Raw genomic sequence first — 27,404 nt, forward strand, 5'->3', positions numbered from 1 at the left:
ATAATTTTGTAAATATATTAAAAGATAAAAGACTTAAATTAGAGAAAAAAAATGATAACTTTATAAAATATTTTAAAAGATAACTAATATTTTAAAAGATCAATATTGTTTTAGTAAAATATTTTAAGTGTTAAACATAAATAAAATAAAGAATTTGTAGTACATTTTTATCTATTGTTTTAGTAAAACTATAACAAAAAATTTATCAAAATTTATTTCTTAGACATTTTAGAATATAAAATTATTTATTCAATTAATATAATTGATTTTGTATAATAATTATTTTTAAATGATGACAAGTTAGTCAATGTAATATTTGTTGATATAATATTATGTTTAGATAAAATTTTATTTTAAATTTCAAAAAATAGTAAAATATAATATTTTCCATTTTAAAAATAGTATAATATGATATTTCATTTTATTATTATTATTAAAAAATAATATCTTTAATTGAGTAAAAAACTTCAAATATTTTAGAGACCTAATGGATTTAGGTTGATGGCCTTAAGTTAGACAGATCATGTTCATTTTGTAATTGTATGTAACCAAATCTCAAAACTTACACGTGTCCTGCTCTAGAAACAAAGCCACTTGGCAAAACCTAATACCTTGTATTTTTATGGGATTTACCTAACACATTATTGGCTAATTGGTTTCTTTATCATGATCATCCTCGGAAATTCCAAATTTGACTTACAATTCCACAACTATATAAATGCACATTTTGGATAGTTAAGAAGCAAAAGTACTGTACAGTACAATATCCTAGCTAGAGTTTTTAAGCAAGAATTTGTGTGAGAAAAAATACTTTTTATAAAGTTTGAACAAAAAATGAAGGGAGGTGGTTCAATTGAAATTGGTGAAGTGTCTAAAGATGCATACAGAAAAAAAGGGGTGAAAAGAGGATTATCTATAATGGATTTTATTTTGAGAATTATTGGAGGTGTTGCAACACTAGCTAGTGCAGTGTCTATGGCTACAACTGATGAGAGGCTTCCATTTGCTACAGCTTTTATACAATTCAGGGCTGAATATGATGACCTTCCATCATTTGTGTAAGTGCTATAATTTAATTTATATTCACAATAGTTTAATTTTTTTATATTATCAATCTATTATATATTATCATCATATCCTTGTATCTGTTTCACTTTTTAATTTTAATTATTTTTAAAATTACATATGTAAGTGATTATTTCTTCTAAATGCTTTTTACTAAAATTAATTAGATGATTTTGTCATGAGAAATTAAATTTTTAGTAGAATAAATACTGACTAATATTTGACCATGAATATTTCAGGTTTTTTGTGATGGCCAACTCTGTTGTTTGTGGCTATCTTGTGCTTTCATTAATCCTATCAATTTTCCATATAGTCAGGAGCACTGCAGTAAAAAGTAGAATTTTTCTCATTGTTCTTGACATGGTAAGCATTGATTCCTTCTTAGGTCGTGTTTAACGTGTCTTTTACCTGATTTTAATATTTGATCAATTAAATTTTAAACTTTAATCTGTCTCTTAATCCGATTAAACTCAAGAAGTTGTGAGTCATTAAGAATGAAATGAAACAAAGATGAGATCGAATTGATTCTAAGATAAAATAATCTTTAAACTTTTGTTTATAAAAATAATTAAACATAAAGTAACTCATAACAAGTCAGATATGATTACCACTTGTCAATTTATTCAAGAGTTATAACATTGTTTTACAAATTATAAATTATTAAGTTAGTGGTCTAATTTGATAATTTTTTAGAGAGAGTGAAACAATAATAACAAAAAATAATTATTTGTTTTTAAAGTAATTTGTAATGGCACTACAATATTTTCTACTTTAGGCCACACTTCACTTAACTACGACTAAAAAACTGTGACTAGAAACGAAAATAGGCAACAACTTTTCAGATGTTACCTATAATTTATTTATAGAGTACAATTTCTTAACTTCAAATGAAATACTCTTGCTTAAAAGAGTTATAGCTTTAAAAGAGTTATAGCTTTGAGTGTCTCCAATAACGGTTTTTTAAGATTTGCTGGCAAAAGTAAAAAACAATTGCCTTAAAGAATAAGTCACGACACCATATTTTATAAATTGTTGTCTAATCTTTAGGCCACAATTTTTTTAATTTATGCCACACTTTTTTATTATTACTATAACTCAAAAATGTTACGATGGTAACAGATAACCCAAATCCGGTTCTTTTTTTACTTTATTTTTATCTTATCTTTATACTTTTGTCTTTATTTTTTTTTTTGGGACCGATCCAATCCATTATTTACATGCCAAAACTGGTTCAGAAGACAACCAGGTAATTATAGACCCCTAATTCTAATATTAATCTTTTAAGAAAAAGGTTCAAAAATCCAATTTGATATTAACTTTTGATATAGTAGGTTTATCCAATTTTTTAATGCTATTAAGTTAATTTTCCATTAGATCAAAGATCATATTAGAGATTTGTTCTCTTATCACAAAAAATAAATAAATTATTTTCTCATTTTCTTCTTTTGGTTTTAGTTTTTCTCATTTTCATGTACAACTAAAATATGACAACTTTGTAATTAAGAAAGAAATCCATAAATAAAAAACAAAGAACTTTTTTCAATCTAAAGAGAACCTTAACTTTTCATTTTCAATTTTTTTTTCCAAAACATAGACAAAAAAAAAAAAAAAAACTAACCCTGCTTAGCAAGAGTTAGTTACACTAGTTTAATATATATTGGCAAGTAAGATTCAATTTGCTGAATATGTTGTAAGCTTAACCCGAAGCAACAATTCCTAAATGATTCTGTTAATTTCCATATTTTGATTCTTCTAATAAAGATTTTGTTAATAAAGTTTGTGTTAATTATAATAATATTATTGTGAAGGCAATGATGAGTCTACTAACAGCCGCAGCTTCAGCAGCAGCAGCAATTGTGTACATAGCACATTATGGAAACTCACAAGCCAATTGGTTTCCAATTTGTCAACAATACAACAGTTTCTGTGAACGCATTTCTGGTTCCCTTATTGGCTCCTATATTGCAGTTGCTCTCTTCCTAATAATAATTCTTCTATCACATGTAGCAATCTTTCGAAGCTAATTCAATTGCTCATCACTTTTCACTTCATGTATTCAATTGTGGCTTTGGAATTATTTTACTTTCTTCAAATATTAAAATTCACCTATAGTGTGTGCATTTGTATCAAAGTGTGTTTCTCACTTTCTATACCTTGTATTGGATACTACATACTACATTAATGTATATGCAATTTCAAGTTTTCTTCTAATCACATTTCAAGTTTCTCTTTTTTAATTTATTTATCTAAAAAAAATTTATCATTCTAATTTTTTTTTGTTATGTTCAATATTTTTTTTCATTAACTCGTCTTTGAGATCCTATATGTTTGAAAATATTTTTACGATGTAGATATATTAAATACACTATAGAGTTAATCTTCGAGTAAGCAATAAGACGTTTAATTTTTTTATACGAAATTGAATCATCTTTTAAATAAATGACTCAAAAATTAAATTCAAATTTTTTTTTTGAAAGAGAGTCGTGTTACCACCTCATTCTATATCATATTAGTTAATACGTTAAATTAAAAAATATTATAAGTTGCATGTTCTAATACAAACATTTACATATATAATATGTTTAATAACATTCTAAAATAAACCTTCTATATATGTTTAATATTCAAAATCCAAAATTCAGAAAAAAAAATGTCAAGATGTTTTTATACAATTAGAATTCCAAATACCCTGCTGCAGCTTCAATCTTGCATTATTATGCTAACATAGCCACAAGTTCGTCTATTGATTTCAACGTCTTCTCGTAGTATACATAGGATTCATATACCTTTGGCGACCGAACATAACGATCCATCTGAACAAGGAAAAACCATAAATCACATTATTATACACACAATAATTTATTAAAGATAATAAATGATAAGTAGAACCTATGCTCTCTTATTTAACTAATTGAACATAATCTACTCCCTCCAGAATGAAACATAAAAAATAATAATTAAAAAGTTAATGTATTTAGACTAAATATTTAATCATACATCAATTTTTCAACTACAATTTTTAATTATATTTCACTTCATAAGGAGTATTTTAGAAATTTAGATAGAAAACATGTTAGCATGAATCTAATGATTTATCTATGATTATACAATTATTTCATGCGGTGAATCTGTTACCAGATTGTTAGTTTTTAAGAAAATTTGTATTCATTTTTCACAATTTCATCATCAATATATATGTCGTTCTATCTATTTTCATTTTTCCATTATTGAAATAAAATATAACTAGTACTTACAAGATACAAACATTGTGTGGATTCTTATTCTTACATAACAAATTACTACTTTTTAAATGTATATTCCATGGATTTAAAGGACAAATGGGATTTGGATTAGACGCAATATTATGTTTTTACGGTCTAATTTATATTGACAATCGAGTTTAATTATTCGTGTAATTTGAATTGTTCGATCTTAAAGCAATATTTCAAATCGCTTACAACGTAACAATCGAGTTTAATTATTTGTGTAATTTGAATTGTTCGATATTAAAGCAACATTTTAAATCGCTTACAATGTAAAAATACATGATACAAAACCGCAACATATCCTAATCCAAATAAATGTGAGTGTAAACTATTCTTATACTTATACTGGCATCCAATAAAAATTTATATTTTTCCCACCTTAGGTTAATCATGTTATGATAGTATATGTTTATTAAACTCATGCCTCAAAGCTCAAACTAATCCTTAAAATTTGATATAAAAAATATCTACATCTGGATAATACTTTTCAAATATTAATAAAGGAAATCACTTTTCCACAAGTGTAGTTCATTTGGTAAAAGATGACAAACATATCTAATATATATGGGTGTGTGTTAGCCTCTAAAATTGTAGGGATAAGACAAATCGATCCCTAAAATTAACACAAATTCAAAATAAATCATGAAATTAACAATTTTTGCAGATTAATTTCGAAATTCGTTGATTTCAAAAAAATAGATTACACTAAGCCTATAATTTAAAAAACACAAATATAACACAAGTTGTATCATTTCATAGACTAATTTAATTCATCCATAAAAACAAAAAAACAAGTATTAATAAGTGATTCACAAACAACAAATTAAGCATATACCTCAGTCAAGTTGTCGACCAACTCATTAGCAATTTTAACATACTCCTTGCGACGATTTTCAGGCATAGTAGAGAGAGCATTTTTCAAATCCTGTCCAAGGTAGTTCTGTTTTAATCTTATATAAAACATAACATATCTCCAAGACATAGTTTCCAACATTTCCCTAATACTATGTAACCCTTCAGCTGTTTGTTTTATCCTTGCAACTGCATCTTCAGGGGAAAGCCCTGGCTCAAAAAAATGTTCTTTGAGGAAAGAACGTGTGCCCCAATTTTGTGCTTGTGCTATTGGTGTTGTGCTAACATTTGTTCCAAGTATTGATGTGGCTAGAAATGTTGAAATTAGTTTCCTTCTATTGGTTACATTTTGGTTAAGAGGTAAAGGGTTGTTGTTTGAATTTTTTGAAGTGGTTTTGTGTTTGGTTTTGATGTGAGCATGGAGTAGTGTAGTAGCATGAGTGAAGCTAGACATTTTTTTTTGTGTGTGGATAATTTGTGTATCAAAATGTAGGTATGGTGTGAGAGTTTTGATTTTTGAATGGTGTATTTGGAATTGGAAAGTTTTGGGCAGGTTTTTATTGGCTGACCGTGTTGCCCGGTTTATATAGACTTTGGCCTTAAAATTATGCCACGTGGAACCTTTATTATCCACTTTGATGTTGGGAAAATAACTCAAAGTCATTCTTCTTAAAAAAAGAAGTCAAAGTCATTGTTGGAGATTGAAGCATTTTGATTATGATAGTGGATTTCATTCATTTGTAAGGTTCGTAGAATTTTTATGATAGTGGATGGATTTGATTCGTTTATAGGTGTTCAAAGAATATTCAATGTGCATGTATTTTAAGATTTAAATTAGTATTTATCAGTATATTTGCAGGTATTTGAGAGGAGTGTGAAGTGTAGCAATTAAGGGTATTTGCATAGCAAATTGAATAATTTGGAGAAAACATCTTCAAAAATTATGGACTATGTGCCCAAAATCTCAAAGTTACTGTTAAAAATGTTTTAAGATCAATTAAGAACATTATGTCATAAACAAACAAAAAAAAATTTAAAATATTCTAAACTCTAACTACACAAAAGATCAAAATATTATATTTTTGAGAATGAATTTCAAAAAACATATATTATTTTGGGATATGTCCCTATAAGATTAACCTCTTACATTGTTACGGAGACTTCTAATATAATAATAATAATAATAATAATAATAATAATAATAATAATAATAATAATAATAATTTTAAACTTTAAATTTAATAGACTATACTTAAATTATAATACATTTTTTAAAGTATAAATCTATCAAGTTATCTTCCAATCATCATTAACATATACTTCAACTCGTTAAGTTAGATTTGTGAATCAACGTATTTGAGTATATTTATTTTGAGTTGTAATCAGATCCTACAAATCTCTCATATTCTTGTAAACATTCTCAAATCTTCATAGATTGGATGATAAATGTGTTAGTTTGTCTAAGCATGTTGAGGCTAAAAGAACACAAGTGTAAGTCTCTCAAGACTAAAGCTATGTTTTGATATGTTAAAATGAACATAATGGATCGGAGCAGAACCAAGTGGAATTGAGTAGAATGAAATAAAATATTCACTACATTGTTTGGATATTTTAAGATGAAATGAATAATAAAAGAAAATTTATTCTAATTCCTTCCAAATTGAAGAGAAAGAAAAGTGAAAGTAATTAATGGAATAGAATAAAATGCATTATATTGTGTTCCACTCTATTCAATTCTCTTTTTATCAATTCAAACAATGGAACATCAATTTATTCCATTTAATTTCATCTCATATCTTCAATCTAAACATAGTCTCTTGTAAGATTAAGGTTGGTCTAAAGTGAAAGTGTTAAATAAAACACTATACTAAAAATTTCATAGTTGTGATTACTAAACTAACATATATTAGATAAAACAAAATATTTCTTGTAAGTGATCTTTTTATCTCTACTTACATTTTTTATATATACCACACAAACTAAAATGTCTTTATTAGATTTATAATATTAAAAAATATTATCTACTGGAGAATGTTCTCTTACAACTTTTCAGTTTTCCATATAAATATTTGAAAATATTTTTAAATGTATGATTAAATTTTTTAAAAAAATCGTAATTCAATCTCTTATTTTTTTGTGAATATTATTTCCACTTCAATGATGAATTTTAAGAAGGGGTGAGTTGATAATTTTAATGATTATTTTACTTTTGGTGAAAAAGGGAAAAAATTGAGAGAGAGAGAAAAAAAGATTGTAGTGTACTTATTAAAATACTCCATCCAATTACTATTATAAAAAAAATTATGCAAATACTAAGAAATATAGTTAAATATAATTAATTTATTAGATTTTATGTAAAACATAAATTAATGTCAAATATTTACCTACCAACTTTAAATATTCTGAATTAAATAAATAATATATTAAGAAGAATATTAAATAAGTCAAAATAATTAAATTTTATTTATAACAGTGACTTGAAGGAGCAGTATCACATTTCCATCATCAAACTATAGAAAGAAAGAGACAAAGACACGCCTATCCCTCGTCTATTTGCTAAATATTAATCAAGTTACCTTATTTTAATTTTGAGTTGAATTCTTCCTCTTAATATCTCATTAAAAAAATTAAATTTCTTTATATTAAAAAGTTTAAATTTTATTGATCTAATAATTAATTGTTATCATATTTTATTTATAATCAAACACAGAATTTCCGTTCCAAACACGCATGATTAGGATACTTCTATTTTTGAAAACCGCGTAATTGTGTGTGTTTATAAGTTATAACCCAGATCTTGTAGGTAAAAAATTGTGATCAACTTGGGTATTATTTACCCGTGAATTTGACAAGCAATTTTTACCAAACCCTGTTTATCAAACTAACATCTACTATGTTTTCCATGGGAAGAACTGGACTCTTTGATCTCGAAAAACACTTCGCTTTCTACGGATCATATCACTCCAATCCAATCAACATAGCAATTCACGTCTTATTCGTTTGGCCTATTTTCTTCTCTGCAATTCTCATACTCTACTTCACACCCCGCTTTTTCGACCTCCCCAATTTCGACTTTTTTCTATTCGGTAACCTCCATTTTGTTTTGGTTTGGAATTTTGGGTTCTTGGTTACTTTGGTTTACTCGGTTTTTTATGCTAGTTTGGATCTCAAAGCTGGTTCTTTGGCTGCTTTGCTTTGTGTTTTTTGTTGGGTTCTAAGTAGTTTTCTTGCTCGTCAACTTGGTTGGACTCTAGCTTGGAAGGTACACAATTTTGTATAACCCTTGTTGTACTTTTGTTAATTGGATTTTTTGTTTGCAAGTGCCATCCATGTTTGTTTTCTTCTTGTTTTTGTCTTTTTTGTATCTGTGTGTTTTTCTGATTTTACCATAGAACAATTAGACGAGATGTGAATGTTACTTTGATGTGTGTAAAGACTAGTCGAGATAGGGTTAGGAATGACATCATTAGCGAGAGAGTTGGGGTAGCAGCTATAGTAAAAAATATTGTAGAAACTCGGCTTAGGTGGTTTTGGACACGTGGAGAGGAGACCTTTGGATTATGTAGTGAGGATAGTAGATCAAATGGAAGATAGTCAAATCGTTAAAGGTAGGGGAAGACCTAGAAAATCTATAAGAGAAACTATTAGAAAAAACCTAGAGAATAATGAACTGGAAAGTGGTATGATGTATGGCAGTAGAACGTTATGGCGTTGTTTGATCCAAGTAGCCGACCCTACCTAGTGGGATAAGACTCGGTTGTTGTTATTGTTGTTGTTGATCATAGAACAAGTAACTTGTTGAAATTGAAACAGAAATAACTCATTTCAATGAGTGGTTAACTCAGTTCCATGAGTTGTTAATAGATATATCAAAATTGGATAACTCGTTAATTATCAACTGAATTTAATTAACCACAAATTTGAACATTATTAACCACGGTGTCAGGTGTTCCAACTACTTGTAGATTTGAACACTTGAAAATCAAGGTTAATCAAGTTTGAATTTGTGGTTAATAAAGTTTAGTAGGTGATTAATAAGTTATGACACCCGATATATTAACAAAATATGATACTTCAAATAACATTTTTGAATTGAAATCTCTGTTATCAAAATTAGATAACATTGCGTAGCTAGTGAGTCGTGACCCTAAATACACAAGTGTTGATGGCAAGTATTTTGAAATTGTTATTTTGTTTATTTAATTTATGCTATATCATAAAAATTCAACAACCAGCTATGACTGATTAGTGAGAGGGTGAAAAATGAGAGCAAGAGTGAGAGAGGAGAAGCCCAAATGTTGTTTTGGTGTTTTTAATTGTAAAATTCCTAAGTACATCAACCAAAAAGCTGCAACGTTTAAACTTCAAAGGCTTTTTTTTCTTCTGAATTTTCTATCTTGTTTGAGATGTGGTGCTATCTCACCGTGGCAGCTCCGACACTAAACTACTCTCCTATTGTGTGTGCTTGTACTGCGCTGTTGCTATAGCATGCTATTGACAACATTGATTGAAAGTGCATATAGCCTACAATACAATATTTGAGATAGGAATAGAAATGAATTCTTCCACTGTTTCTTAACTTCATATTCTGATGTGAAAACTTGTTCAAAAAGGAATATGGGCAAAAGGTATATTTAGATGGAATAACCTCAAACAGATCTTATCCTATTAGGGGAAGTTAGTTATATGAATGAGTTAATGCCATTGATTTATATTTAAAGCCAATTTTTTGATGAAATCAGTTTGAGCGAAGCTTTCTTTTCCATGGTTTCTTCGTATGTTATCTTTTGTCTTCCTCTATTATTTTCATCTGACTATGCTCAATATAGTCAAATAGCAACGATATAGCATAGTGGAATTTGAACAAGTCGTTATTGTTCCACGATACATTATTTAGTATAAAGTGTTGTTTAATAGCGGCTATAACATCTATAGCATAGCGGAATTTGAATAAACCACTTTTCTTCGCAATTTGTGATCGAAAACACTGGCTATGCTCCATTTTGTTAACTTGTTTTTCACTGAAATTGTGAAACCTTATTGACCTTTTCCTCCCATGTCCAAACCACATTATGCAACTCTGACATCGGTGCTTCTTTAACTTTTCCCAAATACATTAGTTTCTGATTTTATCTTTTCTTGTACATTGGTCTGTTTAGTTATTCATTTCAACATTCTCATCTCCATTACCCTAGAGCATAGTTGGTCTAGCAATCTGGTAGAGTTTTCCTCCAAGCTTGATAGGCTCTGAAAAATCACAAATTGAGTTTGAATATTATATATACATTTTATGAATCACATGGTGGATCCAAGATTCTTTACTTTGGCAACTTGTGGTATGAATAATCACTAAATTTTCACCTCCACACCTAATTAGGCAACTTGTGGTATGAATAGTCACTAAATTCTCTTAAGCATAATCCTTTGGTTTCAAATCTTCTCTCCACAAAAGAAAATTACTTAATCTGTTTACATGTGGATTTGTTGCCTTGCCTGACATGCACTAGAGGCACATCATGTTTTTTGGATTTTCAATTCATAAACAGGCATACTTGAGGATACATTTTAGTTACAAAATATATACATGTTGCACAGTGTTATCAATCTTAAATAGCAGACCCCAAAAACGCTATAGAAAGATAGCGGACAGCTCACAGTGGGATGACTTCTATTTTTGCCACTATACTGGCCGCTACAACTGCCACATAAAACTGCTCTAACAACAGCAGGTCCTGTAGCGGCCAGTGGCTGCTCTGCTCTGCTACAATGCTATAGCACTGTTGTAGCATGCTATTGACATCACTAATGTTGCAACAAAGAAATGTAGTATTTAGAACCTTATACCCTTACAGTTGCTATTGTAATGCTATAATATTTGGTCTTGTCTAATGGTGGTGTTTATAATGCTATAATATTTGGTCTTGTAATATTTAGAACCATTCTCATTCTTGATGTTAAGAAATTTTTGTCAGAAGTTTTGGTAGCTGTTTCTTTGTTAGTTCCCATTCTCTTATTAGGTTGAGGAGTAGATAGTTGAACTATTCTTATTCCTTCCACAATCATTAAAAAAAACCTATATTTTAGTTATTATTAATAAGATGACATAGCTGTAATGAATTATGTAGTACATTCATTTCATATTAAAGGTGACATTTCATATTAAAGGTGTGTCTGGTGTCTCACATGACTCTGATGCATGTGGTTATATCCTATCATTTTTATTTTCTCAAATTAATACTAGTGCCGACGTGTCACTGTCGTACCTGTGTTTGTGTGTGTCAGTGTTTCATTGGTAATAAGTTGAGGGTGACAATTTGATCCAATTATCCATCATCCATCCAATCCTTCTAACTATAAATCCATCCACTATTTAATATAAATTTTAATTGATGGGATCAATCCATCCATTTAAAAATATGGATGGATTGATCCATCTAATTTTTTTTTTCAAAATCCAATTAATTACATTTAAAATATATATATAATTTTAAGAAAATATTATATATTTATTTCAAAATAATATTTTTTTATCATACAACTATTTAAAAAAATATTTTTTGTTTAATTATTTTAAAAATAATTAATTCTAAAAGTAGTTTTATTTATTGTTTTTTAAAAACCATATTCAAACTTTATTATTTTAAAAACGTTGTTTCGAAAAATCAGAATTTTAATTATTATTTTTAGTACTCATATCTTTATTATATTTAAAAAATAGAATTTAAATAATGATTTAATTTTATTAAAAAAAGCAGAGTTTTTTAATAAAAAAAAGATTTTGTTTTGCTAAAATAAAAAATAAAAAGAATTAAATTTTTTACATTATTATTAAAAATAATTTTAAAATAATAATTTATTAATTATTAATTTAAATAGAGTGGTTGGTGGTGGCTGGACGCCAAAGCACCGCCTTGGTGGCTTCCAGCACACCGCCTTTGGCTACCACCCCTATTATTTAATTATTAATTATTAAATTAATTACCTATTTAAAAATAATAATAATGAACGGTTTTTAAAAATAATATAAAAAAGTTTTTAAAATATTTAAGAACAGTCATTTTCAGTATTTTTTTAATATTTTGAAAACAGTTTTATTAATATTTTAAAAAATATTTTTTAAAATAATAAATGAATTAATTTTAGGAATAATAAAAACCATTATTTATTTTTTTGCAACAATAAATAAAAACCATTATTATTATTATTATTGTAGGTATATAATTTATTATAATATTAAAAAAATTATTAAGTGGATTAGATGGAAATCCATCGATCAAAATGTGATAATAGATGGATTGGATGGTTTTTAGTTTTAATGGATGGATTGGATTGAATTATTTTTAAGAATTTTTAGTGGATTGTAAATGAATTAATGGATTATTTTGATCCATCTATTACAATCCATATCCATTCGATCCATCCATTTTGCCTCCTCTAGTAATGAGTTGTTTTATGCTTAAATTTCTTTTGTAATAAACCATATCATGCATAACATCTATTGCATGTACTTTTAATCAGAGTTCATGATACAACCCTTTTCTGCATATTGCATGTACATGAACTCAGAGATTTAGCATACAACAACCCAACCCTTTTCTGCATAGTGCATTACATTTTTCAGAATACATAAAAGATATGTCATAACATCATGATTCTATCTTAGAGTAACTATGTATATCTCAAATTATCTCTTAGGATTGGTTTCCTATTTCCTTATTTCATGATTTGTTATCTCATTGAATTAGGATTATGAGTCTAGTATTAGTATATCCTGGAGTTAATACCATATGTTTTGCATCAAAACATATATAACATAAATTTGTATAAGAGATTATTGTCAGCAGCCTCATCTGACACTGAATACCTATGCTGTTTTCTTCAGTTACCATATATATTAGTATATCACGCTAAAGATGCATATTGTCAAATGTCGATAAGAAAAATATTTTTATTTTTTCATGGAAAAATTATTTTTGTTTGATGCATTCATAAATATCAACATAAAATTTGTGACTTTTGGATCCTTGATCTCAATTCTCAAATAATCTCATATATAGGTTGTTCTGGTGGTTCAGCTGGTATGTTGGATAGGACAGTTCATTGGTCATGGAGTATTTGAGGTAAGTTGCTGCTATTTTAACTCAATTCCTGACTTACCCTATTATATATGCACCTGAGATTTTTTCGCCCGCAGAAACGAGCGCCTGCTCTTTTGGATAACCTCATTCAGGCCTTAGTAATGGCTCCTTTCTTTGTATTGCTCGAGGTATGGTACAGAAAGTTTTCATATTATTTCTAATATTATTTGTTCTCTTGCTTTGTTTTCTGCCTAAAACTTAATTTAAAGTTTCAAATGTATCATTTATCTTCTTTTTAGATCAAAAAGTAATTTATCTTTCTAAACGACAATAGCATTGGACCTTGAGTAGTTTTTCGTCTAAAACTGTGAAAAATTGGCATTTTTTGAAATGTAGATTGTCATTATGTCTTTTGGAAATTTTGGTGCCATTCTGGTCCCATTAAAATGTATAAACCATAATTCTTTCAGTTATTGAATACTAGCCAAAATGACATTCAAGTTCCAACATAAGGCCAAAATGACATCCAAGTTTCAGCATAAGGTCAAAATGACACCAGAATTCTAAAAACATAATGACAAATTACATTTTTAAAAAAAGGCAAAACAAGGCAATTTTTCACGATTTTGGATGAAAAATTACTAAAGATCCATAGTTGTTGTCTTTTCTAAAGATAAAAGATTTTTTTATCTAAAAAAATACTTTCTCCTATCTTTTTTATAAGAGACAATTGTCAACAAAAGTTGATGTAAAATACATCAACTTTTATTGACCCAATTGTCTCTTATAAAAAGGAAAAGAGGGAGTAATAAAGAACCTGGTTGAAACTTTAAATTAAGTTAAAGAACCTCTGATGCAGTTTTGCCATTCATTTATGTTTGAATGTAAGCCTATTTGTTTGGTGTAGGCTCTCCAGACTCTATTTGGTTATGAACCATATCCAGGATTTCATTCAATTGTGCAAGCAAAAGTTGAAGCTAATATCGAGGAATGGAAAGAAAGTAAGCTGAGACTAATTTCATAGCTTCTGCTTGGATTTGTGTATCTTTAATAATTGTTTGATGTTAAATGATCTCACATCAACAAAGGAATAATAAAAAGCTACAGATGATCATGTATATATTACAAAGGTATTCATGCTTTTTCAGGATAATTAATTCCTCATCTGTTTTCATAGAAATTATAATTTATTAGCCATACATCTTTGTGAAGAAAACAGCAATACCATTGTTATGCTAAATTATGTTTTCTGATAGAAGCATCAGATCTGTTTGTTAAGAAGTGAATAAAGAAATTCATTGGCAGTGAATGAATGAATGCGCTTGAATTAACCAGTTTGTTATATCAACAACGAGAAACTTGGCTCTTAAAATGTCAACTAGTAATGTATAGTTCATATTTTATTTATTATTTATTATTTATTAATAGTAAGTGAATGTTAAGGTATCCAAATCGATGGATTTTGTTCATCTAAAATGAACAATTTACTTTAGAGAATAAAGTAAATAATATCAACCATTGATGATGAAAAAAATTGTTGATATTATGTGCACGTACATGACCAACCATGAGTGGTTATAATATCAATCATTGAATCACTCATTTTAGCAATTTGTCACTTTAGATGAGTCCAATTCCAAATTAATAGATTTTGTATCGGTGCACTTAAGGGTGAAATTGACAACTGAAAAATATTCCCCTACCTTAATGTCATCTCTCTTCCCCCACCATCTCCACAATTGATTTTTTGATGACGGGTATCTTTTCAAGTAACAAAGGTGTGAGAGACCTGCAACTTTTCTGCATTGGCGTGGCAAACTACCTTGCACAACCACGCTTGAGAGGCTGGAAACAATGCATCTTAGTCTCATCATGGAAGTGCTCATGGTAGAGAGGGAATCATCATTGTGTTGTGGTGTGATAGAAAAATTTAGATTTTGTGTAGTCACTTACTGCACGCATTCACGTAATCAGTGACTGCATGACCGTTCAATCTCGATCAAACGATTTTGATCTCAAACAGTTTTTGATTTATTTTTTCAGAACAAAAAAATTAATCTGAACTGTCTAATCTCAGTTAGATGGCTATGCAATCATTTACTGCGTGAATGCGTGTAGTCAGTGATTGCAGGGAATCCATGTTTGCAATAGACCTTTAATCATATTGGAATTGCACAGAGTGGGAGAGAATCCATGTCTGCAATAGACCTTTAATCATATTGGAATTGCACAAAGTGGGAGAGATGAGAATATGAGAAGTGTATTAGCCAGAATAACCTTGTTGATCATATTAAAGATGGGTCGTTTATAAATAAAATATTAGTGGTACTAACCTGTGTGTATTCTGCTAACATTTGGTAGAAATTTTGTAGTTAATGAAAACAATTTTTTTAAACTTTTAGGAGTTGAATACACAACTTTTATGACAAAATTTTACATTTTAATTTCTTAACGAATGTCTTTAAGACACTTGTTATTATTTATAATATTTTTTGACAGAATCGTTAGCATTTATCATAAAAGACTCAAAATACTACAATGATACACATATCATTTTCATACACATATTCAACATCTCATTTTCTCTCTATCTCTATCATTCTATCACATCACTAATATATCATATATGTCACATCACTCTCTTTATTTCTTACTCTCTCAAGGTGTCACTGAGGAGTCAATATCCTCTCCACTACTATAATTTTGAATGTTTTTAGTTGTATAAAAATATTCAAGTCCATCAAATGTCTCATTATTATATTTTATATTATCAAAATTTTGATAATGGAAAAAATGAAGAAAGTGATAAGTGGAGAGGATTTCAATGCATAAATGAAGTGTCCGTGTGTCTATTGACAATTTTTCTTTAAGAAAAAATATGTATTAATCGGTTTAGAACATAATTTGGACCGATACACAGAACTTTAGTTCCTTAATAGACCCCTTAGCAAGCATTAATGTGCACAATTTTGAAGTCTATATATGGATTTACTAAGAAATGTTTCATCTCATATCATCCACTTGGTGGTGTCTTAAACTAAGCATGTTTGGATGCACGACAGAAAGCATTTTATCGCATTCCTATACTATATATATCCATCCTTCCGTGAATTTGTAAAAGCAACAAAATTAAGCTTTCATGTCAACATGGTTTTGTTAACATACTTTAAGACTATACAAACACTAAACATCCCTAAATTATATTTAAACCAAACTAAATAATATATTACATATTTGTAGTTAATTGTGTAAAGCATAGTCTACACAATTATTGTTATCCTATATATGTATTGATTTTGTTAAGTGTTTTGTTCAATTTTCAAGTAATAAAAGGTGGCTATGATGGTAGATTATATAAATAAAAGTTGAATTATAAAAGAGTAATATAGTACATAACGACTAATTCAAATGATTGATTTGCCTAACTTTCAACTACTTATTTATATTAAGTAGCACTTTCATGACAAAGCAAATACAAGGATTTTGTATGTGTAAGCCTCAACTCAACTCAACTCAAAAGCATGCGCAGATACCAACCTCTTCAACACGTCATTCCCTTTTTGTACCAATATACTGCCGTCATCATTTTGGATAAGCAACACCATAGTACCAACACAATAATTAACTAATAATAACATAACACATTAAATTAACTACTATTCTTCTTATAACTTCTTCTTGCTTCAATTATTGACTTCCAATACTTTCTATTCTTTTTGGTCAATTGTTTCGTTCGTCACAATAAATAATTATTTCTATTAATAGGACCATAAAAAGCTACCAAAGCATGATATAAGCATTTGGTTTGAAATGTATCAAATTATGGAATGTAATTCTAGATTTTGCACTTCAATTCAAAAGCAAATTAGCTTGTCGTTTTATGTAATGATGCAAATTTCTAATGTTAGCAACCGAATTGTTTAACATTATCTTTTAAACGCTTTTATTACTATTTTAATCACTATGTTTTTAATTCAAAATTGAATTAAAATTATTTATATTTGATTTGTTAAGATCGATTTAAGCATTAGATTTGCTTTAAAATTTAAATTAGGATTAACTTCAGTTATTTGATTAGATAAAGAAAAATAAAATTGTAAATAAAAACTTAAATAAAGAGTAAATGACAAAAAAGCCAAACAAAAAAATGGATGTAGATTATTATTGAATGAAATTTAATACGTTCAAGTCTATAAAATTTCACCCACTAAAATAAAATAAAAAGTATTGGAAAAATGTATCATTAATATTCTGATGGAGCTATCAGATTAAATAATATAACTGAAAATTCATAGGGTGATGCTATATATATATTATATATTTCTACAAAGAATCTTCAGAATTATTTTATTGGTGAAGCTTATCGTCATGCCTAATTAAATAATCCAATGTCATTCATTTACTATTCTTTTTTGTAATTAATTTATTATTCTCTATGGTCATATACTTGATTCCCAAATAAGGTTGAATTGAAGCTGCTATTCTGTTTCACATTGTTTTTCTCTGAATCAGCTGCATAAGAGTTAGTAGCCATTTCAACCATTTGTGATTTTACAAATGGGTCAACAATTATTCCACCATGTGCAGTGTTAATTTGATATTCAAATGTTGAGTTATATGATCCATCTGATAATATTTGTGATATTGGACCCAAGTAGTCCATATCCAAAAGATTAGTTAGAGAACATGTCCTTGAAAATTTCATCAATTCTTGTTCACTATCATCATCATTTCTTGGTGATACATTGATTTGATTTGTAGGGTATTCTTCTCTTGTGTCAAATGATTTTGTGGTATTCTTCTTCTTATAGATCCTACACAACACCCAATCATCTAGCTGGTGACACATGAAAAAACATAAGGTAAGGTCAATTAAATAAATAAAATATTAAAAAATAGTTATAGAAAATCAAAAAGGATTGCAAAGCTACACAATTTGTACATTAAATTAACAAAATTTTGAAATGATTATAGAAATTGAAAAATACTACAAGATAATTCCATGTCAATTGACGGGCCGAAAATGGTTGATCTGATCGAATATTTTAATTTCATAATTAAATTAACGTCGATTTCAAGATTAAACAAGTGATCTATTCAATAAGTCGTTAGAGTTCGGAAATCATAGTATAAAACTAACGTAGAGACAAATTAAGGGTTAAAAAATTTACCCTCATGGATCCAATTTGCCTATTGGCTTGTTTTCTTGATCCAATTAACCTATACTCATGCATAATCCAATCTGTCTTGAGGCCCTTTGGTGGCCTACCCTTATAAAAAACCAAAGCTTTCTTAACCCCAATATGTTTAGACCCACTAAAGATTGATTTGTCTGTGCCAGTAGCCTTCCAATACCCAGAAACAGTTGCTCTATTTGGCCTCACCCCATTTGGATACTTTCTCTCTCTTGGACTAAAAAAATACCATTCATTTTCTACAAAATCTGATTTATCTGCATTTTATTATGATCACAAGTTAATATTGAAAAAAAAATAATCAAATTTATACATATTAAAATAATATTACTATGTAATCAGATCAAATAATTAGACTCAAGTAATTTATAAACTTTAGTGAAAGTCGAATTAATCGAGAATTTCAAAAACTAACTGAAATAATCATGAGTCAGACTTTATGTCCTGACTTTGAACTTTAGATTATCTTGTTCCAATTTTTTTGGATAACCGAAGGTTTGAAACAAAAACAAAAAAAGTAATATTACAATATAATTAATATGTATACCAGGTAATTCCCATGGATCAAATTTATAGATATCAACTTCAGGGATGATAGATGCAGGACATGGTTGTGATGTTGCTTGGTTACAAAGGTAATAAACAATTAATTCCTCATCAGTTGGGTGAAATCTGAAACCTGGTGGAAGATCAGAGCTTGTTCTTCCATTCATTGAATAAAAAAAAAGAGGGAAATATGAAACTATAGACTAAAATTTTAATGGTTATTTTTGGAGGAAAATTAAGGAAAAGGGTTGCTAGGAAATTGATATTGTAAGAGAGGGTTCAAGAGAAATCAAGGTGTTTGAAATGTTTGCAATGAGATGAATGGCCCTTTTATCTTTGAGGTTTTTTGTCTTTTGTGTAGTGTTGTATGGATTTGATTGGTTACTATGAAGACTTTTATGTACCTTAGAATATGCGTCACCAAAGCTCTTATGCCATGCTCCAATCAGTGACTATAATTTCTTCATCTATCTCTTATCTGACTTTTTATTTTTCTTTTTTTTGAATAACACTAGTGTGTCTTTATCCACATTGAGATTGCATTCAATGCTTTGGAGGAATATTATTGGCATACTACAAATACATAAAGTTCATATAATTGTGAAGTTGATGTCAGCAAAACCAGTTTTTTTTTTTAATTTTCGACCATTAAGAAAATACAGGGAACTCATAAATTGATATTTAAAATTATAACCGTGAATTAAATTAGTCTTTAAATTTTGTAAATTGATAATACATTATTGAAATTGTTAATTGTCATTCAGAATAATTTATATGTAATTTTTTAGTGTTGGAGATTATGATGAGATACACTAATTGAATTTGTGACTTTTCAATGTTGATTTTAATGTCATCTCACCTTAGAAAAATTTAATTATGAAATATGGTCATTTAAGAGACAAATTTGTCATAAATTAATTACTGACAAATTAGTCCATGTAAAACCTAAATTTTATAGACAAATTTATTCATGTTATAATGACATTTATATGAGATCAACATAAAAGAATGACATATTCAATTAATATGTCAAATCAATCTCTAACCATAAAATTTATAGATAGACTATTTTGAACTACAGTTATAATGTGATTTGAAGGTTTGGGGTAGTTGGAGTTACAAGGTCATGGGTTTAAATCCAGTTCCTAACAAAATTAACAACTAATTATTAACTATTGACTATATAAAAAAAAGGCTATTTTGAGCTACACTTTACAATTTCATAAACATGTTTGATTCACAAAATTTATGGACTACTTTGACCGATATTTACAAATTTGAGGATCAATTTTCATATTCAATTTGCTTTGTCCGGTATATTCAACCAATGGATCAAAAGTATGAAAATTCACTCTTTAAAAGAGATAATTTTTAAATATGTCCTAAATCATTGATCGGTCTTTGCAGTTGCATAGAGTGTGGACAATACTATGATAAACGAAAAAAAATCTTTAAAGAAAAGGAAAAATCAGTAACCTTAATTATTATTTTTTATATATATATAATTTAAGATGGATGGATGTTGTTCTAATCTAAAGTATAGAAGACTTTATGTCTCACTGAACACTTACAAAAATATTTATATTTATTTTCTTTCAATGTTACTAATAGGAATCAAACTTACAACTTTAATTATAGGTTTAAATATATTTTTGGTTTTTGCAAACGTGGTTCATTTTGATTTTAGTCATGTAAATTTTTTGTTTGATTTATACATTGCAAATTCTAACAAGTTTTAAAAAAGTCATTTATGAATCTTTTTCAGCAAAAAATGGTGACATGGCTAATTTTGGATGAAGTGGCATATGGTGATCATGTAATTGTTATTGATTAGACTATATTTAAAATTAAAATTCATTTTATTAACTCGTTTAATTAAAAAAACTTAAAACTAATTAATTAATTAACTAACCAATTAAATAATAAAAATTCAATAATCTTCATCTTCAACCCCAAATTTTATAATAAAAATTCAACAGCCTTCATCTTCAACTCTAATTTCTTCATCTTCAAAAAAATTATAATCTCTTATTTTTCTTACACCACACCTGTTATGGACATGTTTGTCTTCTTGTGATTTGGCTATGGTTTCCAATTATGGTCTTAGTCTCTCTTATCATTTTCCCTTTTTCATTACAGTGGTTGTAATTTTCCTCCTAAAATTTCTTTCGATTTTTTATTTTATTTAAATTTTACTTTTTCGTATAAGGGTTTGTATAATTTGAATTGATCAATAGTTTGACATTTGTGTTTGCATGATTAATTGAATACTGAAAAATGTTACACAAGATTGATTTAGTGCTTTTATTGTAAGTTTTTCTACCTCGTATAGATTTGGCCGCGAACCCCATCCAAAACCGAGATAGTGCATATTTAGTTAGAATTATAGGTGTCGTGCAAGAAAAACTAGAGATTAGAATTTTTAGGGTTTAAATCATATATGAGAATTTATGATTTGAAGATGAAGAAATTAGGGTTGAAGATAAAGGTTGTTGAGTTTTTACTAAAAAAATTAGGGTTGAAGATGAATATTATTGAGTTTTTATTATTTATTTGATTTATTAATTAATTAATTATTTTAAGTATTTAAATGAGTTAATAAAATAAATTTTAAATATTAAATATTGTCTAGTCAACATCAATTACACATTCACTATATGTCACTTTATACAAAATTAATCATGTCACAATTTTTTTATTAAAAAATATTTATAAATGACTTTTTTTAAAACATATTAAAATTTATAAGAGTATAAATCAAAAAAAATAAATTACAGAGACTAAAATCAAAACGAACCATCTTTACAAAAAAATATATATATATATTTAAACCTTAATTATATTTTTTTTCTTATTGAAATGATGGCAATAGATATAATCTGAATAAGGTATTCTTATCAATATTTTGATAATAATAATAAGGCATTGAACATAAAAATAACACAAAACTAGTGACAATCAATTATTTATTCAAAAAAGGTGTTGTGACTTTTAAAATTTGAAAACTGTATTTAAAGATTCTATAAGGCTAGTATACATAGATTTTTTTAATTTATTTTGGACAAAATACTAGATTTTAATTATTAATCTTCTATTAGAATATGTATCTTATATAGGAATTTAAAATTTTATCCACCTTAATTCTTAATATTTTGATAATTTATTAATTAGTATATTATACATAATAATAATAATACTAATACTAATAATAATTTATTATGTGTTCAAGCATTGTTTAATCATAATTAAACGGTGAACTATTGTATTCGTTATTATCGAGATAGTTTTTAAAACATCTATTATCTATTATATATATTTAAAACAGACTATCATGTCACCTCATAGTATTTCTTCCACATGTGCAAACATATCCCACCTCAGCAAAAAAGCTTATGTGTACGCCTTAGAGAGTTCTCTTGTGTTTTTATGTTTCACCTCATTTTTTTCTACTTAGTTTCTAAATAATTTTTTCCTCTTTTAATCCCTCTAATCCCTAATTTTTTAATGACTTTCTCCAAAAATTTATTCTTCCCTCTTGTGTACTTCCCAGTCATTCGTCATCCTCGCAAAATCATCTTTTTCTTTGAAATTACGGACTCTACTCCAAAGATACACTGAAAGAGGTATAGGTTGGTTCGTTGCAACAAAAAATTTCCTATGCTATGACAAGGTATATTTACTCATCAATATTTTTTTCTCTCACCCTTCTAAACTATTTTCCTTCTTTAGTTGTTTTTAAGTGTCACTTTGCTTTGTGTGTCTCATATTCTTAGTTTTACTTCAATGTAGTATATGTTGAGTAGCTTACAAAATGCATTTGAAAAAGTTTAACTCAAATAATTTTAGGCATATTTAAAAGATGTCTGACATTGAATTGGATTGAGTAAATTAGATCATTTTAAATTTCAGAACACATCATGTATTGTAGAAATATATCCCACCTCAGCAAAAAAGCTCATGTGTACACCTTAGAGAGTTCTCTTATGTTTTTATGTTTCACCTCATTTTTTTCTACTTAGTTTCTAAATAATTTTTTCCTCTTTAAATCCCTCTAATCCCTAATTTTTTAATGACTTCCTCCAAAAATTTATTCTTCCCTCTTGTGTACTTCTCAGTCATTCGCCGTCCTCGCAAAATCATCTTTTTCTTTGAAATCGCCGACTCTACTCCAAAGATACACTGAAAGAGGTATAGGTTGGTTCGTTGCAACAAAAAAATTCCTATGCTATGACAAGGTATATTTACACATCAATATTTTTCTCTCACCCTTCTAAACTATTTTCCTTCTTTAGTTTGTTTTTAAGTGTCACTTTGCTTTGTGTGTCTCATATTCTTAGTTTTACTTCAATGTAGTATATGTTAAGTAGCTTACAAATTGCATTTGAAAAAGTTTAACTCAAATAATTTTAGGCATGTTTAAAAGATGTCTAGCATTGAATTGAATTGAGTAAATTAGATCATTTTAAATTTCATAACACATCATGTATTGTAGAAATTTTTCAAATGTTAAAGTTAATGACTTCGATCATTTTAATCATCGATCTTTGTGGTAATTGTGAAATTCTTTTTATTTTAAATCAAATATATTAGAATTTTAATTTACAAAAATGTTTAAAAGATGTCTAACATTGAATTGAATTGAGTAAATTGGATCATTTTAAATTTCAGAACACAACATGTATTGTAGAAATTCTTCAAATGTTAAAGTTAATGACTTTGATCATTTTAATTATCGATCTTTGTGGTAATTGTGAATTTTTTTTATTTTAAATTGGATATATTAGAATTTTAATTTACAAACATTCAAACTATTTTGGTTACAAAATATTTGATTACAAAGTATTAACTGTCAAACAATTATAAATATACAAATAATTACAAATGAATTACTTTAACTTCATCTATTATATATATTTAAATATTTATGTTTGAATTTTTACTTTGAATATTGGTAAATATATATATAATATATAAATATTTAGAAATGATGGACAAAATCATGCCTCTTTTAATTTTAGTGAGTTTTATTTTAATGAAACTAATTAAATTTAATTTGTTGCTTTATAGTGTTAATTGACATGAAATAAAAGTAATTTATTTGCAATTATTTGTATTTGATTGTAATTGTTTGACAGTTAATATTTTGTAACCGAATTTTTATAAATTTTAGATTTTGATTTTGAAACCAAAATGTTAATGATTATGATTACTCAATTAATATTAATAATAATTTGAATGTTTGTAATTAAAATTCTAATATAGCCGATTTAAAGTTAAAAAAATTCACAATTACCACAAAGATCGATTATTAAAATGATCGAGTGAGAGAACAAAAAATATTTGTATTTGATTTTCTACTTTGAATATTGGTAAATGTATATAATATATAAATATTTAGAAATGATGGACAGAGTCATTTCTCTTTGAATTTTGATCAGTTTTATTTTATTGAAATTAATTAAATTAAATTTGTTATTTTATAGTGTTAATTGACATGAAAATAAAGTAATTCATTTGCAATATTTGTATTTGATGTATACTTGTAATTATTTAACAATTAATAGTTTGTAACTGAATTGTTATAAATTTTAGAATTCGGTTTAGAAATCAAAATATTAATGATTATAATTACTCAATTAATATTAATAATAGTTTGAATGTTTGTAAATTAAAATTCTAATATATCTGATTTAAAGTAAAAAAATTCACAATTACTACAAAGATCCATGTGTAAAATGATCGAGTGAGAGAACAAACAATATTTGTATTTGATTTTCTACTTTGAATATTGGTAAATATATATAGTATATATAAATATTTATAAATTATTGAAAAAATCATGTTTCTTTGAATCTTGATTAGTTTTATTTTATTGAAATTAATTAAATTTAATTTGTTATTTTATAGTGTTAATTGACATAAAATTAAAATAATTCATTTGCAATTATTTGTATTTGATGTATGCTTATAATTGTTTGACAATTAATATTTTGTAACCGAATTGTTATAAATTTTGAATTTCAGTTTTGAAACCAAAATATTAATCATTATGATTACTCTATTAATATTAATAATAATTTGAATGTTTATAAATTAAAATTTTAATATATCCAATTTAAAATAAAAAATTTCACAATTATCACAAAGATTTATGATTAAAATGATCGAGTGAGAGAATAAAAAATATTTGTATTTGATTTTCTACTTTGAATATTGGTAATATATAGAATATAAATATTTAGAAATGATGGACAAAGTCACGACTCTTTGAATTTTGGTTAGTTTTATTTTATTGAAATTAATTAAATTAAATTTGTTGTTTTACAGTATTAATTGACATGAAATTAAAGTAATTTATTTGCAATTTTTTATATTTGTTGTATAATTGTTTTGACAATTAATATTTTGTAACTGAATTGTTATAAATTTTGAATTTCAGTTTTTAAACCAAAATATTAATGATTATGATTATTCTATTAATATTAATAATAGTTTGAATGTTTATAAATTAAAATTCTAATATATATGATTTAAAATAAAAAATTTGACAATTATCACACAGATAAATGATTAAAATAATCGAGTGAGAGAACAAAAAAAATTTATATTTGATTTTTATTTTTGAATATTGGTAAATATATATAATATATAAATATTTAGAAACGATGTACAAAGTCATGTCTTTTGATCAGCTTTATTTTACTGAAATTATTGAAATTAAATTTATTATTTTATAATGTTAATTGACATGAAATTAAAGTAATTCATTTGTAATTATTTGTATTAGATGTATACTTATAATTGTTTGACGATTAATATTTTGTAATTGTCATAAATTTTGGATTTCGATTTTGAAACCAAAATGTTAATCGTTATGATTACTCTATTAATGTTAGTAACAATTTGAATGTTTGTAAATTAAAATTCTAATATATCCGATTTAAAATAAAAAAATTTCACAATTACTTCAAAGATGAATGATTAAAATGATCGAGTGAGACAGCAAAAAAGTAATAAAGTAAAATACAAGGTGAATGTATTTACAACTATTTCACTTTAATCATTTTTAGTTTCGGCAATAAAGTAATATATTTTGTAATTCAGTTGTATATTAATTGAGTCTATCTCTTAATTTTAATTATCAAATACATTGCTTCAATATTTGACATATCCATCGATCTCAATATTAATACGTTACTTTATTTATTCAAGTCATTCGTTTAAATTGTCACTTCTCATATATAAATTATATTGGTAAAATTGTATATATATTATTGATATAAATACTAAATTGAAACGTAAAACTTCATATTAATTTTTTTATAAATCCACTTAAATTAAATAAATAAAAATACACTCGCGCAACCCGCGGGTTAGCATCTAGTTGACTATAGAATCTGAATTTGTCCGTCTCTATACCTATTTTTTTTTTAAGATTACATACCAACTTTTGTTTATAAACCCCGTACCAATTTAAAAATAAATTATTAATATTTATAATATTTTTCTTTCTAAGTTGAGTTTCGAAGAGATTGGGTTAATTGATGTTAATGTTATCAGAGATGATATCTATAACGTTATGTCTCTAAGAGTATAAGCGTTAGGGATAACAATTACTTTTAAATTTAGCGGGAATCCCTAAAAAAATCATAATTGGTAGAATAAAAAACATAATTGGTAGAATAAAAATCACTATTAAGTGTGGGTATGGGGATATATAATTACTCATAAAATTGAACGGGTCACGATACATTTATATAATTATATTATTTATTTATTATAATTCTCTTTATGTTTTGTTTAACTTTTTTTTATTACGTCTTAACATCTATTGGTATCATTGCACCACTACAATATTTAAAATCGAAAGATAAATATATGCAAACTTTTCAAGAATTTGATTATGATGAAGAGGTAAACATCGGTGACTTTATGACTAAGAGTTGTGTCTTATTAATTGTGATTTTATAATTATACTTCACTAACTTAATATATATATATATATATATATATATATATATATATATCAATTTGTTTTATATTATTTTGGACGTTTATTGATATGTGTGCTCATTTGAAATGTTTGAGATTATTTGAGTTAAAAAATATTTTGATTTGTAATACTTTATGATTTAGATCGTTTTTGAATTTAATCACAATAATATCGATCTATTTTAGTTAAAATTCAGGTACTGGGTATGGGTACAAATACCTAAGTACCCAAAATATAAGGATACGAGTATTAAAGTTGATATCTACGAGGATACGAGTATTTTTTTAAATTGCGGGTATAGGAATGAGTAATATAGTAGCTTACCCAAATTCTACTCATTATCATCCTTAATGAGAGCTTTCAAGGCGCCATATCCAAATAGATTCTAAATTGTCTTTTATCAACTTCA

At 26.7% G+C, this 27,404-nt stretch overlaps 4 protein-coding genes across 4 annotated transcripts; 2 read left to right on the forward strand and 2 right to left on the reverse strand.

Annotated features, from left to right (window-relative positions):
* The first annotated feature begins 685 nt into the window (after nucleotides 1-685).
* Nucleotides 686-3,281, forward strand: LOC101506148 (casparian strip membrane protein 1). Its single transcript, XM_004490034.4, has 3 exons — nucleotides 686-1,058; nucleotides 1,305-1,428; nucleotides 2,874-3,281. The coding sequence occupies exons 1-3, from the start codon at nucleotides 835-837 to the stop codon at nucleotides 3,087-3,089; spliced, it is 564 nt and encodes a 187-aa protein (XP_004490091.1). The 5' UTR covers nucleotides 686-834; the 3' UTR covers nucleotides 3,090-3,281.
* Nucleotides 3,282-3,582: 301 nt separating this feature from the next.
* On the reverse strand, nucleotides 3,583-5,722 carry LOC101513108 (photosynthetic NDH subunit of lumenal location 2, chloroplastic). Its single transcript, XM_012712829.3, has 2 exons — nucleotides 5,167-5,722; nucleotides 3,583-3,878 (listed from the first exon to the last, which is right to left on the reverse strand). Exons 1-2 carry the CDS (start codon nucleotides 5,635-5,637, stop codon nucleotides 3,780-3,782), a joined length of 570 nt encoding a protein of 189 aa, XP_012568283.1. The 5' UTR covers nucleotides 5,638-5,722; the 3' UTR covers nucleotides 3,583-3,779.
* A 2,202-nt stretch (nucleotides 5,723-7,924) lies between these two features.
* Nucleotides 7,925-14,418, forward strand: LOC101506479 (2-hydroxy-palmitic acid dioxygenase mpo1-like). The gene is made up of 4 exons (XM_004490035.4): nucleotides 7,925-8,445; nucleotides 13,241-13,303; nucleotides 13,378-13,449; nucleotides 14,169-14,418. Exons 1-4 carry the CDS (start codon nucleotides 8,077-8,079, stop codon nucleotides 14,283-14,285), a joined length of 621 nt encoding a protein of 206 aa, XP_004490092.1. The 5' UTR covers nucleotides 7,925-8,076; the 3' UTR covers nucleotides 14,286-14,418.
* Nucleotides 14,419-17,510: 3,092 nt separating this feature from the next.
* On the reverse strand, nucleotides 17,511-19,302 carry NAC3 (NAC family transcription factor 3). The gene is made up of 3 exons (NM_001365096.1): nucleotides 19,004-19,302; nucleotides 18,433-18,713; nucleotides 17,511-18,098 (listed from the first exon to the last, which is right to left on the reverse strand). The coding sequence occupies exons 1-3, from the start codon at nucleotides 19,167-19,169 to the stop codon at nucleotides 17,688-17,690; spliced, it is 858 nt and encodes a 285-aa protein (NP_001352025.1). The 5' UTR covers nucleotides 19,170-19,302; the 3' UTR covers nucleotides 17,511-17,687.
* Nucleotides 19,303-27,404: the final 8,102 nt, after the last annotated feature.

Source organism: Cicer arietinum, chromosome 2 (genome assembly GCF_000331145.2).
Source record: "Cicer arietinum cultivar CDC Frontier isolate Library 1 chromosome 2, Cicar.CDCFrontier_v2.0, whole genome shotgun sequence".
In the NCBI taxonomy this organism is placed as follows: Eukaryota; Viridiplantae; Streptophyta; class Magnoliopsida; order Fabales; family Fabaceae; genus Cicer; species Cicer arietinum.

What these genes read in the sequence shown, in the direction of transcription:
- LOC101506148 (XM_004490034.4), top strand. Translation starts at nt 835, where the DNA reads ATGAAGGGAGGTGGTTCAATTGAAATTGGTGAAGTGTCTAAAGATGCA. An exon ending in GATGACCTTCCATCATTTGT is followed by an intron (nt 1,059 to 1,304) that starts GTAAGTGCTATA and finishes TGAATATTTCAG; the next exon opens with GTTTTTTGTGATGGCCAACT. An exon ending in TTCTCATTGTTCTTGACATG is followed by an intron (nt 1,429 to 2,873) that starts GTAAGCATTGAT and finishes ATTATTGTGAAG; the next exon opens with GCAATGATGAGTCTACTAAC.
- LOC101513108 (XM_012712829.3), bottom strand. Translation starts at nt 5,637, where the DNA reads ATGTCTAGCTTCACTCATGCTACTACACTACTCCATGCTCACATCAAA. An exon ending in TGGTCGACAACTTGACTGAG is followed by an intron (nt 3,879 to 5,166) that starts GTATATGCTTAA and finishes TTCCTTGTTCAG; the next exon opens with ATGGATCGTTATGTTCGGTC.
- LOC101506479 (XM_004490035.4), top strand. Translation starts at nt 8,077, where the DNA reads ATGTTTTCCATGGGAAGAACTGGACTCTTTGATCTCGAAAAACACTTC. An exon ending in GTTGGACTCTAGCTTGGAAG is followed by an intron (nt 8,446 to 13,240) that starts GTACACAATTTT and finishes TCTCATATATAG; the next exon opens with GTTGTTCTGGTGGTTCAGCT. An exon ending in CTTTCTTTGTATTGCTCGAG is followed by an intron (nt 13,450 to 14,168) that starts GTATGGTACAGA and finishes TGTTTGGTGTAG; the next exon opens with GCTCTCCAGACTCTATTTGG.
- NAC3 (NM_001365096.1), bottom strand. Translation starts at nt 19,169, where the DNA reads ATGAATGGAAGAACAAGCTCTGATCTTCCACCAGGTTTCAGATTTCAC. An exon ending in TGATCCATGGGAATTACCTG is followed by an intron (nt 18,714 to 19,003) that starts GTATACATATTA and finishes AATAAAATGCAG; the next exon opens with ATAAATCAGATTTTGTAGAA. An exon ending in GGCAAATTGGATCCATGAGG is followed by an intron (nt 18,099 to 18,432) that starts GTAAATTTTTTA and finishes ATGTGTCACCAG; the next exon opens with CTAGATGATTGGGTGTTGTG.